Source organism: Vicia villosa, unplaced genomic scaffold (assembly GCF_029867415.1).
Source record: "Vicia villosa cultivar HV-30 ecotype Madison, WI unplaced genomic scaffold, Vvil1.0 ctg.000587F_1_1, whole genome shotgun sequence".
Taxonomy (NCBI): Eukaryota; Viridiplantae; Streptophyta; class Magnoliopsida; order Fabales; family Fabaceae; genus Vicia; species Vicia villosa.
This window is the reverse complement of record NW_026705268.1, coordinates 93,588-107,146: the sequence shown is the minus strand read 5'-3', so window position 1 is coordinate 107,146 and position 13,559 is coordinate 93,588. Positions and strand designations below refer to the sequence as shown.

General features: G+C 30.5%; 1 protein-coding gene across 1 annotated transcript; it reads left to right on the top strand.

Annotated features, from left to right (window-relative positions):
* The first annotated feature begins 11,390 nt into the window (after window positions 1-11,390).
* Window positions 11,391-12,848, top strand: LOC131629627 (chalcone--flavanone isomerase 2-like). The gene is made up of 3 exons (XM_058900412.1): window positions 11,391-11,690; window positions 11,860-12,083; window positions 12,340-12,848. Exons 1-3 carry the CDS (start codon window positions 11,426-11,428, stop codon window positions 12,523-12,525), a joined length of 675 nt encoding a protein of 224 aa, XP_058756395.1. The 5' UTR covers window positions 11,391-11,425; the 3' UTR covers window positions 12,526-12,848.
* Window positions 12,849-13,559: the final 711 nt, after the last annotated feature.

The following is a 13,559-nucleotide window of genomic DNA, read 5'->3' as shown; positions in this document are numbered from 1 at the left end:
TACTATTTATGTTTTACAATCCAATTTACATTTTCCGGATTAAATCATGATTCTTGCTATCTAAATATATGGCTATTGTTGTTAGAAACTCAACTATATGACTCTTGCTGTCTAAATATGTTAGTTGTTCAATTTATTATTTTTCTTTCTGTTTTTCATTGATGGAGTCATGATTGATGAAGGAAAGTTCAAAAAAAGTGATTTACATCCTTGGTTTGTCAATGCCTTAATTGTTGTTCATTTTAACAATGCACTGTTACAGGTCTGAGCTGGGAGCCAATGTCCATGTAGCATGCATTGTGTGATATACCAATTGGCCCTGGTTGGTGTGATATCATTGGAAGAATGACAACAACTAGGTCTCACCAAAGCTATTGGAGCTAGCAACTTTTCTATCAAGAAGCTTCAGAAATTGCTATCCTTTGCACAACCATCCCTCCTGCATTGAATCAAGTAATTAATACTATAATATCATAAATTAAAATAATACAATCAATTTACTAGAAATATGTTTATTGTTGTGAATCACTATGCTAATTATTTATTATTATTATCCTAATTAATAGGTGTAAATCAACTTGAATGGCAACAAGAGAAACTTAGAGCCTTATGCAAATAAAGCAATACTTATTATCCTAACTGCATTCTCATCCCTAACAAAAGGGTTCTAGCAGAGGAGTTAATTTAGTGATGGACAATGATACACTTCAAGAATTTGCATATACTCATGAAAAGACTATATATCTATTATGTATATAATAAAGTGTTTTAGCTCAGATTTGGAGAATACCCACAAAAAAGTGTTGTGTCATGAGATCATATATTTCTTTTCTATAGGTTATATTTTAGTTTTTCTTCTTCTCATTTTTAATTTTTTTATCATTTGATATTTTTAATTATTAATTAATATATTTTAAAATTAATCTATTTGAAAATTAAATTTATGTTTTGTTAAAGTTATTGATGAATATTTACGATAAAGTTTTAGAATTTGAGAGTTTGTTCTTCTTAAGACTTTCGGGTCAAATTTCACCATATATATCAATAATTTTTTTATGTTAGATCAATCCTTACAAAACTTTGTACTTTGACCTCTTCCATTGATGATCCAAACATGTGTGAATATTGAAACACAAACCTTAATATATTTGTGTAAAAATAATTACATGGCATTGTATAGCTATTAATAGCATATAATAATGATAAATTTGAATGGATTTCTTAGAGGATCTAATTTATGATAAACAGATAAGAATTATCTAACTGGAAAAGTTAACTTTAAGCAAAATATGGATAAAAGAGGAGAAAATTTTTATTTTTAAATATTATTCAATACACTTATATCAATATCAATATGATTATTGTTGAATTTACAATTAAGTAAATTATTTCATATTTTGCATTTATATTTAAAATTTTACATTTATATTTGTTACAATTTTAATTTTTTTTCTCCAACTCACATGTTTTTTTTATATGGTTATTTAATACATTGAGTTTTTATGATCATCTACTATCAAGCAATTACTATTTAATTGACCAAATTACCTATTACACACAAAATCAACACATGAATACAAAATAAAATGTTTACTCTTACGGGTCACTTTCAGCGCAATGTCTATTTTATTTTAATCAACAATAACTTTTATTTGAAAACTAAAGTCTTTATTTTCAAATTTTTCTTTTTTCTTTTTATTTTATATGATTATTTAATGAAATTGAATTTTATGATAATTTTTTATTTTACAATTAAATATCTCATTTCAAATTTACGTCTAAATATATTTTATATCGTATCAAATAAATTCACTTGTGCGGGAGCACGACTATCTTAAACCTTTTTTTTATAATTATTTTAACTTAGAACCTAATTTTTATACTGTTAATATCTTATTAGTAATTTTTTTTAAATGGTTAATTTCCATTTTATATATGCAATTTGGTCAAACTACTTTCCTTCAAATTTTTCGTATGATTCAAAAATTACTACACCATAAATAATGCACCCGGACGACAGCACGGGTCTCCGACTAGTTAATCTTTACCACTATTACTAAAGTTGATTAAACGGGCTACTCAATCCATAACAAGTTGACCCGTGGAGGACACGGGCATGGCCAAAAATTCAGATTTAGAAACAGACTATAATGGGAAATATTTTTTTCACTCTTATAGATGATTTCACATCACCGTAAAAAGTTTATATTGTCCTTGACGTTTGGAGATGCATTCCAAACACATACCATTTCTCAAACTAAGTTGAAGAAATACCTTATTATATAAAAAATGATTGCTGAGATACATCTCCGAACGCTATTGATTCATATTCCATGTCAGACCCTTCACTTTTCTTCCTTCTTCATTTTCTCAAAAGTTTTTTTAAAAGAAAAAGTCATTTTAGCTCTACAACGATTTTACCTTTGCATCTATTCAATCAAGCTTATATATATGGAGCTCTTTCCAACATCTCATAACATCTTATCTGCTCATTCTCATCAATCAATTTCTTTTGGTAAAATTTTCAAATTTCCTTTTCTTTTTATGTTTTGAGTTTTAGTTAGTGTTTTAGAAGGAAGCCATGGAGGAAGCCCCATTGAAGAGTTATCCAGGAGGACTATATGAAGAGCATGCTGCTAGACATGTATGGAATGGAGAATAGAGGTGGGAATAGGTTGGGCCAAGCTAAGCTTTGCCAAGCCTAAGTCTGACCTGCCAAAAAAACCAAAGCCTAAGTCTGGTCTGTAGTCTGTCATAGGTTTATTTTTAGGCCCGAGCTTGACCTTTTCGAAGGTTTGATTAGCCTATTAGCTTATCTAAAAGCCTTTTTCTTATAGACATATGTAAATATGTAATTTAAATAATGTTTAAACATACTAATAAACTAAAAGATCAATGAGACTAAATGTTTGTTTGTACTGACTTATCTTAACTCACTTATTAACATAAGTTTTGTGACATTATTACAACTTATGACATTGTTCATAAGGTGTTTTCATCTTATTTTCATATGTTTTCCAAGATAACTAAGTTTTATTTATTTATTTATTTATTTTAATTCAAATTAGAAACTATAACATAATGATAATAAAAAAATATTCATATTCATTTAAATAGGTCGGCCTGATAGGTTTAAGAGGCTTTTTTTATGGCCTGAGACCTAGATTTTTTAAACTAAATAGGCTTATAAAAGCCTAGGCCTTTGTAACTAAATAGGCTTATAAAAAAGCCTAGGCCTTTTCTATTTTAAAAAAAACTGGTCTGGCCTAGGTCTGTGTAGGCTAGGCCGTAGGCCCCTGTTAGTCGGTCTGGCCTACTCCCACCCTTATTGGAGAGGTATATATTTTTTTCTTTTGCAATACATATACATATATTGTCACCTAATTAATTCCATACTGATTATGTTTTAATTTTTCAAGAGCGTGATTGTTTAAAAATGATTAACCATAGCAGGAAGATACTACAATTGTCACAACCCTCTGGTCGTTGGTTCCAAGATATTATCTACTATTTCTGGCTTCCCAGTTTTTGTTCATCTACATACGTGACCATAAACCACAACATGGAGGGGGCTTTAGTTAAGAGATGGCACTCAGAGACGTCATCTTTCCACCTATATATAGGAAAGATGACCATCACTTTGGATGATGTTTCATGCCTACCGCATTTTCCCATCAGGGTGAGATTACTAGATCACAGGAGGATCAGGCGAGATGAAAGGGTTGAGTTGATAGTTATATTATTGAGGGCTGACCCTAGTAAGGCGTTGGAGGAGGCAGCTCACACTAGAGGTGCTCATGCACGGTTTACCTTTTTGGAAAAGCTTTATACTGATCATTTGAAGGGGCTAAGGATTTTGAGGGTGATGATGAATAGGTTGAGTACCATTAACATTGCACATTGAGGTGTTACCTCTAGTTTTTAGATGGCACGTCCATGTTTGTGGACAAAGGGGCTACATATATCGATGTGGTATACCTCAAGTACTTCATAGACTTGGCTGCGATTCACGAGTACAACTAGGGGGTGTTAATTGGAAGTTTTGACGCCAAGATTGATTTAATATGAAGAATAAATAAGGAAGTATTTTTGAAGATATTATGGGATTCGAAAGGAAGCTTGTTAGAGAGTTCTAGTCAAAGTCATCCTTGCATGAGAGGAGGATATTGGAAAGGACTTAAAATTATTTTCTAAGTTTCGGAGTTATGATTTCGACGAAAGCAATACTGAAGTTGCATTCGACGAGAAGTTTTGAATTTGAATAAGGGATAAATGTATTTTGTCCTTATCCAGTTTCGAAGAAGAGACACCAGTAATCTCAAGATAAAGGGAAGACATGCCAAGCGAAACGTGTCACTTTCTGGGAGAAAGACTCTCGATAACAATTATTTCAACTTAGTATATATAGGGGTCTTAGTGTTAAGATTTCCGTGTGTTAATTCATTGTACAAATACTCATAAATACTCAAAATACCTTGCGAATTGAGAAAAGAATCATTGAGAATGTACGTGTGAAAATACCATATTTATATTTCGATTTAAAGTTCATTTACATTTCCTGAATTTATATTTATTGCAATTTCCTTTACATATTCTGCAAGTTTTACTCTTTAACTTTTTAAAGCAAACATTCTTTAAATCATTAATGTTGTCGAAGCGTTCAACATCCTAGAAAACATAATCTTAACAATAGCACATGTCCTAGGATTCACTGGTTGATCCTGTAAAGTTAACCATTTTTAGAGACCAGAGATTGTTTGGTCTACCTATACTCAAAGCTAGGCGAGGATTGTCTTTGGAAGTCAAAGCAGACGACGAGGTGTTACACGCTGTTTACAGTAATTTCTTGTTACTAATATTTTCATAATTCATTTCTTATACATGTTATTAATATTGTATTTGAAACATTTTCAGGGATGAATCATCTCTCATTTCACTCATGCAGCTGCCTTTTCGGGTGGGAAGCTGCGACACAATATAATGAGGACTGGCCTCACGCAACTGCTTTTGTTCCATACAAAGGGAATGGTGTTGTCGAGCCATTTACAGTATATCTTGACTGTATGGTACTAGATGATGTTAGTTTCTGCCCATACGAGGGTCACCGTCAGATACGACAAATTTACGTCATCTCCAGTGGTGGGACTAGGGGGTGGCAAAGGAAGGCCACAACCACCCCATTGTTCTTTTTTTAAAGTAAAATTCATATCATCCTACAATTGGCAGCTGAAAAATATAGTGCATTAAGTTTATACAAGTTGTACATTAAAAGTATAGTAAACACTAAACATTGGGATATACTATGAATTCTAATTAGGTGTTATGGTGCCACATCATACACTATATCACACTCAACTATATAACTATATAGTTTTATATCTATATTTGACTCTATAAGCTACAACTCCATTTCTCATGTCAAAGCTAACATTATTATCATTCTTAATTATTCAACTAAATTAATTATTTAAATTATTATTGATATTTTGCATTATTTTTTATAAGCTATACTCTATATTTTGTCTAAAATCTATCTCAAATTCTCTATATAATTGGATTCTTTTCAAATCTTTCTCAATATTTCAGACGGTTTTGTAATGGAATTTACAAATTAATAATAATAATAATATAGTTGTATATTATATTTAAAATACATTTTAATGATTATATAAAGAATTGAAATTCGTCTAAATATTTGATAAGAAATTGAGACAACATTTTCATAAAAATAAGTAAAATAAATAACAATTGTTTATTTTGTAAATTATCGTTTTAAAGACTCTTCATAATTTTGTCTCAAATTCCCATAATATTTTACACAAATTTGAGATGAAATAAAAAAAATAGTAAAATAAATAACAATTTTGCATTATGTCTAAAATTCATTTCAAAGTCTATATATACAATGGGATTCCGTTTAAAATCCGTCTCAATATTTTACACGAATTTTAGATAAAATTTCTTTAAAAAATAATAAAATAATAAACAATTATGCATATTCTCTAAAATCTATCTTAAAAGTCTCTATATTAAAATTTGTCTCAAATCAACCTCAATATATAGTTATGTTTTGTAAATATATTATTAAATTTAATTATAATTTAAATATTTTGTATATTATACTTTTTATATTTACCTATGATTTTTAATTAACTTAGCGGCCATCCCAAAATGTTTGGTCTGGCTCCGTCACTAGTCATCTCTTTATACTCGGGATGACTGACATGTGGGTCATTTCTTATGTATCCTCGGCTTTCATAGCGAGTGATGTGCCAGTTTGACTATATGCAGATCATTCTGAGACCATCCTATGAGCCCGCTCTTTCTCGTGTTTGCCACAGAGACCTACAGGCGATACTGGATGATTTTAAGAGTCACTTAGTACCAGAGGAGTATCGTCGAGAGTCAGCTCATGTACAATGGATTTCTGTTGACGGCTACTTAATATTTTTCTAGAGGATGTCGTATCCTATCATGATGCCAGACACTCCTGGAGAACCACCTAAGCTAGTTAACCTGTAAGTACTTAAAGTTCGGGATGAGCAGGCAAAGAGTATAATGACAGTATGTCGGCGTGTTGCGGAGATGGGTATAAGATCCATAGAGGCAGGACTCTTTGAGGATGATTCTCCCTAGTTGGCCCTTGTGCAGACCATGGTTGTCGAGTTACAGAATGTTGTGCGGTGCAGGCGGTACAGGAGGCAGGAGGTTAGATATATCCAGTAGTTTACATTGAGATGTATTATTTTTTTGGTATTTCCGAATGTGTTTTCGGACTCCTTTAATGTATGAATTATCTTGACTGTTTTTTGATTAATGTATGAATGTTTATCCTTATTTAACTTTAAATTTACTTTGATTTTACATTAATTTAAGTTAATATAAGTTAATGTATGAATTTTGGTCTCATAAAAACGGAATGTTTAGACAATGCTATTGTTCTTATAAGATTCAGGAAGGGTTTCAGAGATGCATCTCCGAAATAATTCCCCTTTATATTTACCACGCTTTAAAAACTTTTCAATTTATAATTCAGAGATGTATCTCCAAAATACACTCAAATACCTTACGGAGATGCATCTTTGGACTATATCATATTTAAAGTGTGGTTGAACTCAGAATAACACATTTGATTGTGATTTAGTTGCGTCCGAAGATGCTTCTCCAAACGAAGGAAGGACATTTTTGAATTTTCAAGGGTGTGATATGCTTATATAAGGGTCTAATGAGCAATTCCCACTATAATTTAGCTGCACCAACCTGATCCTTTTTGTGAACTACGATTTTTTTCAAAACCAACCCAGTTTACATTTAATATTTATTTTTAAATTAAAAATTTATTTTTTTTATTTTAATGAAAAAAAATCTAAAAATAATAGGACAATAACATACAATCCATACTTATTCAACTAACGTATTCATAGTAAATAATATAGTGATATTTAAAAGATTAATGATCCGTATGTTTAAGCTTTTGTTTAAAAATAACTTTTATAATGTTACATACTTTTATAATGTTATTCTAAGTATTTTAATATTTTATTAGAATTTTTCTTTATCTCAAAATTTCAAAAAATTATTTAATTTTAAAACTATTTCAAATATCTTTTTATAAAAAATCATTTTTAAAATATATTTTTTTTTAAAAACTGCGATTTTGACTATGTTTTTATCTTCAATAATGTATGTTTATTTTATAAGATGTTTTTTTTTTAAGCAAGCTTCATTTATTTTATAAGATGTTAAAGTTAGCATTTCAATGTATAAAAAATGAATTAATTTTTTTAAAAAATATTCTGAAAATCGTATTTATAAAAATAATTTTTGACAATAGAAAGAAAAAATCTATAATTTTAAAGCTAAAACAAACATGTGCTAAATCATACTCTAATAGACATTTTTTTGGGAAAATAAAAATATATTGATTTTGTGATATAATTCAAGGGGGCGTTTGTTTCATAGATCGTAAATTTATTCTCAGGAATGTAGGCTGGAATATTTTTCATTCTAATGTTTGTTTCAAGTTTTACTAAATTATACTTAGGAACTTTTTATTTCCAAGAATTCATTTTGCACATAATTTTGTCACTTTTTATTCCCATGTAATAGGGTGGGAATCTTAAATTTCCATGGGAATAAAAAGTAACTACCCATAACTTCCCACTTCCATATATTTTAACTCATTTATTTTATATTTTATAATTTAAATTAAGCACATTAAATAAATATTCCAAGACAGTTAAATCTTTTTACCAAACACATAAAAGAGAATAAAGTTCCCAAGAATAATATTCCCTGGAATACATTTCCAAGGTTATATTTTTAATCCATGAAACAAACACACTTCAAGTTGTGTAGCCCAAGTTCAAAATTAATTAGGTTTAGGGTTTATTACAATTAGTACACAAGTTAATTGTATATAAATAGACATATTGTAAATGAGTTTTATATATTTAAATAATAACACTCCTTCTTATTCTCTCTTTTTTCTCTCCTCACTAAAAGTAACTCGCGCACTAATAGTAGCCACCATTCTTTCGAACAACAAACTAAGAACAACAAAAATAATATGTCTCAGCATCATCCAATACCGCAATCCACGTGGAAAACATTGAGTTCCCAGCGGTGGTTACCTCTTCGGTCACCGCAATTCATATTTCCTCGGCGGTGTAGGTGAGAGAGGGTTAATTATCAATGGAACTTTCATTAAGTTCACTTGCAACATTGGAGTATATTTGGAGGACAAAGTAGTAGAATCTCTTGCCACTAAATGGAAGGGTAAAATCACTGAGGAGTTGCTTGAATCTACATCTTCTTCGCCTCGTGTGTTCATCTTCTCATATTTGATACTTGGAGAAACTCCATATGTATTTTCTAGAGTATCTCACATTTCTTTGGCGGTTTTACAATGCCGAACATCAACAAGTTTACTATCATCTAAAGGCATTATTATAAAATTCTAATTTGTTTTAAGTTCTATATATATCTTTTTCTTTTTCTTTTTTCTTTGATCCAAAGAGAATAGGGTTTTTCCAATACTTCGTCATCTATTTGATGAGTAGGGTAAATCAGACCATTGGCAGTTGTTTTCCACGATTTATGATTTAAATTTTGAAAGCAAATTTTGAATCTAGCTTGTCAAATATTAAAATCTCTATTTCTAAAAGGTGGTGGTGTATTTAGAAAATATCTTGTGTGTGAAGTTATCTTCCTCCTTGAGTTGATTAGTCCTTAAATAAGAGTTAGACTCTCATGTCATTTATTGGACTTGAGACTTCACATACTAGAGGGGTGAATTGTGTGGTTTGAAATAACTTAGTTTTGAAAACTTTTGGAAAATAAAGTCAATATTTGAAAACATTTTCAAAACTAAGCAGAGGAAAATAAAGTGCAAAAACTAAATTGTAGAAAAAAAGTCAAGGCAAAAGAGGAACACCAAGATTTATTAACGTTCGGTCAAATCAAAATGATATATTTTTCTCCCCATTATCACAATATTGTATATTTTTAATTTCACGTTCAAATTGAGTTTGAATATGTGCTTGTAGTTTTGCGAAAATGAAGAACTTGTGATTTTCTAGCAATGGAAAACGTCCATAAATATTTAGAATAGTCATTCATAAAAGCACATAATAATGATGCCTTGAAGAATTCAATACGAGAGATGTTTAGAGATCCACTATAAATAATATCAAAGTGCATAAACGTCACAGATACTGATGCAACAAATGGCAACATAATATGTTTTTCAAGTACAAATGATTAAGAAACATGATACCTAGGGATACTATTATGTTGGTAAATTCCTTATTACACGGTACTTATCCCTTCAATTTTTATTGTTTTGAAATAGATCAACAAAAGGAGGAGAGGTAGTTCAACTAGGATTGAGCTTGATGATTTTAAGCCGCTGATTCATGGTTCAATCTTTCTTCATATTTTTTAGTGTATTATATAAGTTATATTTATAATTTAATTTTGTATTTTAGAAAAATAGACCATAAACACTTTTTCAATCACGTTTAGCCGATTTATCGTCAATGATAATGGAGATGAGGATGTTGGAAGACATCGTGACGTAAATCCAGTCCAAGACCACTGCATCGAGCCACTTCTAGAGAACAAGATTGTCAACTTTGTCAAAACTTTCTCCTTTCTTCCTTAGGAAAGATGATATCATCAAACACGTCATAAACTTTTGCTTGAACTTTGAATATGGCCGCACATGAATTGTATTGGTAATGCACCACACATAATTGATATTTAAGGCATTGTTGAGTCGAAAAGGGTTGCGGAAGCGAGAAAATGCAAAAATACAATAAGTTTAAAAGAATATAATTTTCTGTTTTTATTTATTTTATGATCAAATCAATATACACATAGTACATATATTTAAAGCTGTCAAAGTGAGCTATTCCGTCATAAATGGATCAATTTTAATGAGTCTGAGACTTTTTAGAGTTGAGTCAAAAAGATTAAATTTAATATGAATTTGAGAATTACTATCCGAGTTTGGTCTTAAATGCACCTCGGACTATCCGACCATAAATGGATTTTTTTATTTTAAAAAATTAAAATAAAAATTCTATAATATTTATTAATAAATAAAATTAAAAATTATATTATTTTCAACATAATACATCTTTCAGGATTATATTATCTCTTATAAATACTATAATGTGTTTCTAAATACAATATATATTTAAATTATATAAAATAATACTTGAATATTTAACATAAAGGAAAAACTAATCTAATATGATGAAAGAATATTGATTATATTAAAGTATAATATTTAAAAGAGAAAAATCGAATAGAATAGAGATAAAATTTAGTGAGATGAGAAAAATCAATGTATTATTTTGAAGTAAGACAATTTATATGTTGATATATATTTTTTAAATTTATAATTGTATGGGCTTAATGGACTACCGCGGCCCATATGTGTTAGTTATAATGGGTAGCGGATTTTTTAAGACTAAGCTAAAAAAATTTCTAAAAAATATGAACTCTAATTTTAAGACTCAGACTCTATCATTTAATAAGTCTGACAAACCGATCTATATGAATTTGCTCATTTTAAAAGCTCTACCTATATAGTACATCTTAAATAACTAATAATACATAGTTAATACAAATTAACAAATATTATTGTGTATTAATATTTGTTAATTTGTATTAACTATGTATTATTCCATAAGCTAATTTGTGATAATAATGATGTATCACACCATTTGAAACCACTAACAACTCTTTATGATTATTCCATAAGCTTTTCAATATGAAATTTCAATAATATTTTTTCCAAAAAGAAATAACAAAAGAGAATTGAATGGGTCAAATAAAATACAAAAATAAAACGCCGCCTGGCCCTAACAGCTTCCTATATAACACCAACGTAGCCACCCTTCTTTCTAACAACAACATGTCTGCAGCATCATCCATCACCGCTATCCACGTGGAGAACATTGAGTTCCCAGCGGTGGTAACCTCTCCGGCCACCGGCAAATCATATTTCCTCGGCGGTGCAGGTGAGAGAGGGTTAACTATCAATGGAACTTTCATCAAGTTCACTTGCATTGGAGTATATTTGGAGGACAAAGCAGTAGAATCTCTTGCCACTAAATGGAAGGGTAAACCCTCAGAAGAGTTGCTTCATACTCTTGACTTCTACAGAGACATCATTTCAGGTATGTATAATATCATACATCTCTGAACAAATACGTGTCCCGTGTTAATATTTATCTGACACCACTCAATTATTACATGTGTGTGTGAGTGTCTGGTGTCTGTGTCTGCGTCCGTGTTTCTTATCAAATAGTGGCAAGTTGATATATATATGAAATGGTGATTTTTTAGGTCCTTTTGAGAAGTTAATAAGAGGATCAAAGATTAAGGAACTGGGTGGTCCTGAGTACTCAAAGAAGGTAATGGAGAACTGTGTGGCACATTTGAAATCTGTTGGAACATATGGAGATGCAGAAGTTGAAGCTATGCAAAAATTTGCTCAAGCTTTCAAGAATGTTAATTTTCCACCTGGTGCTTCAGTTTTTTACAGGCAATCACCTCATGGAATATTAGGGGTAAGTAATATTTTTTTGGGTTAATAGTAATTTACTCCAGCGTGTTTCGTTTTACCCCAACCGTTGCCAAAGACAGGTTTTGGCAACGGTTTTTTTGAAAAAACCGTTCGCAAAAGGTAGGGAGGAGGTAAAGCAAAATTCCCTAATATTATAGGGATGAATTACTATTAATTCTATTTTTTTAATTAAGGTTTAGTTGTTAATTACTATTTAATTCACTAATTATTGATTATTAAAAACATTGGTTGCATTGCAGCTAAGTTTCTCAAAAGATATAAGTATACCAGAAAAGGAGGATACAGTTATAAAGAACAAAGCAGTTTCATCTGCAGTGTTGGAAACTATGATTGGTGAGCATGCTGTTTCACCTGATTTGAAGCGTTGTTTGGCTGCAAGATTACCTGCATTGCTGGATGAGGGTACTTTCAAGATTGGAAATTGATGATTTTACATCTTTCAAAGGTGTTGCAATATACAAGCTGAGAGCATGTTCTTTTTTTTTTTTTTTTTTTTAAATATTTACACACTTTTTTTTATTCATCAATAATATGAAACGTAATGAAAGATCTCACTTACTGTGATGGATAATATTAACTACTAGTACTTTTAAGTAAAAGTGTTTTGTTTTGTTCAAAATAGAGTAATATAATATTGTGTACGTAAGTTAGGTGAGTGGGACATATCATGTCTCTTAATATGATTTACGGTCGTTTTGTTACCAACTATGTTTGAAGGACAATAAATTACTCAATATTACTTCTAGAATTTTTAGTGGTTTCAAATGGTGTCATACATCATTGTTATTTTTTTCTATAAGCAACAATTGCATTCAGTTACTGAGTTAAAGGGAAACTCAAACCCAAATACAAAGAAAAAGACAAGAACATAGACTACAAACACAAAACATCAACCAACTAATTATAGAAAATCGAATGGATTTTTACACCATTCATAAAAATTTCAATTTAACCGAGTCGAACCTATTTGCAACCACCACCAAGAGACCATCTTGATTTTGAAAATGATCTCATCAATATCTAGTACTTCGTTATTGAATACTATCCCGTTCCTAGTATTCCATAAACACCACCTCGTTGCCAACCAAATCAAAGCTTCCCTACCCTTACCAACCTTTTCTTTCAAAACATGAAGAGTCGATAGGAAGTCGATCCGAGAATTTATAACAGAACTAGCCAACAGTGGCTGAATACCTAACCACTTCCAAACCGCCGCCCAAATACGTTTTGCCCAAATGCAACCCAAAAATAAATGATCACTACTTTCAAAAGCTGAATTATACAAAGGACACCTACAATTATCCTCACTGTAGCAACCTGCCCTAAAAATTAAAGACTTTTAGAGTCGCCACCTATTCTGGAGGACGAATAGGAAACCCTACGCAGTATAAAGATCTGGGTAAGTTATTATAATCAGGTTGAGGGAAGGTGTTAGGCACCCTCAACCCTTTCCTATTGG

Bases quoted from the DNA above. Each gene is read 5' to 3' on its own strand.
- LOC131629627 (XM_058900412.1), top strand. From the start codon at position 11,426: ATGTCTGCAGCATCATCCATCACCGCTATCCACGTGGAGAACATTGAG. The intron at 11,691-11,859 runs GTATGTATAATA...GTGATTTTTTAG, and splicing joins CTACAGAGACATCATTTCAG to GTCCTTTTGAGAAGTTAATA. The intron at 12,084-12,339 runs GTAAGTAATATT...GTTGCATTGCAG, and splicing joins CACCTCATGGAATATTAGGG to CTAAGTTTCTCAAAAGATAT.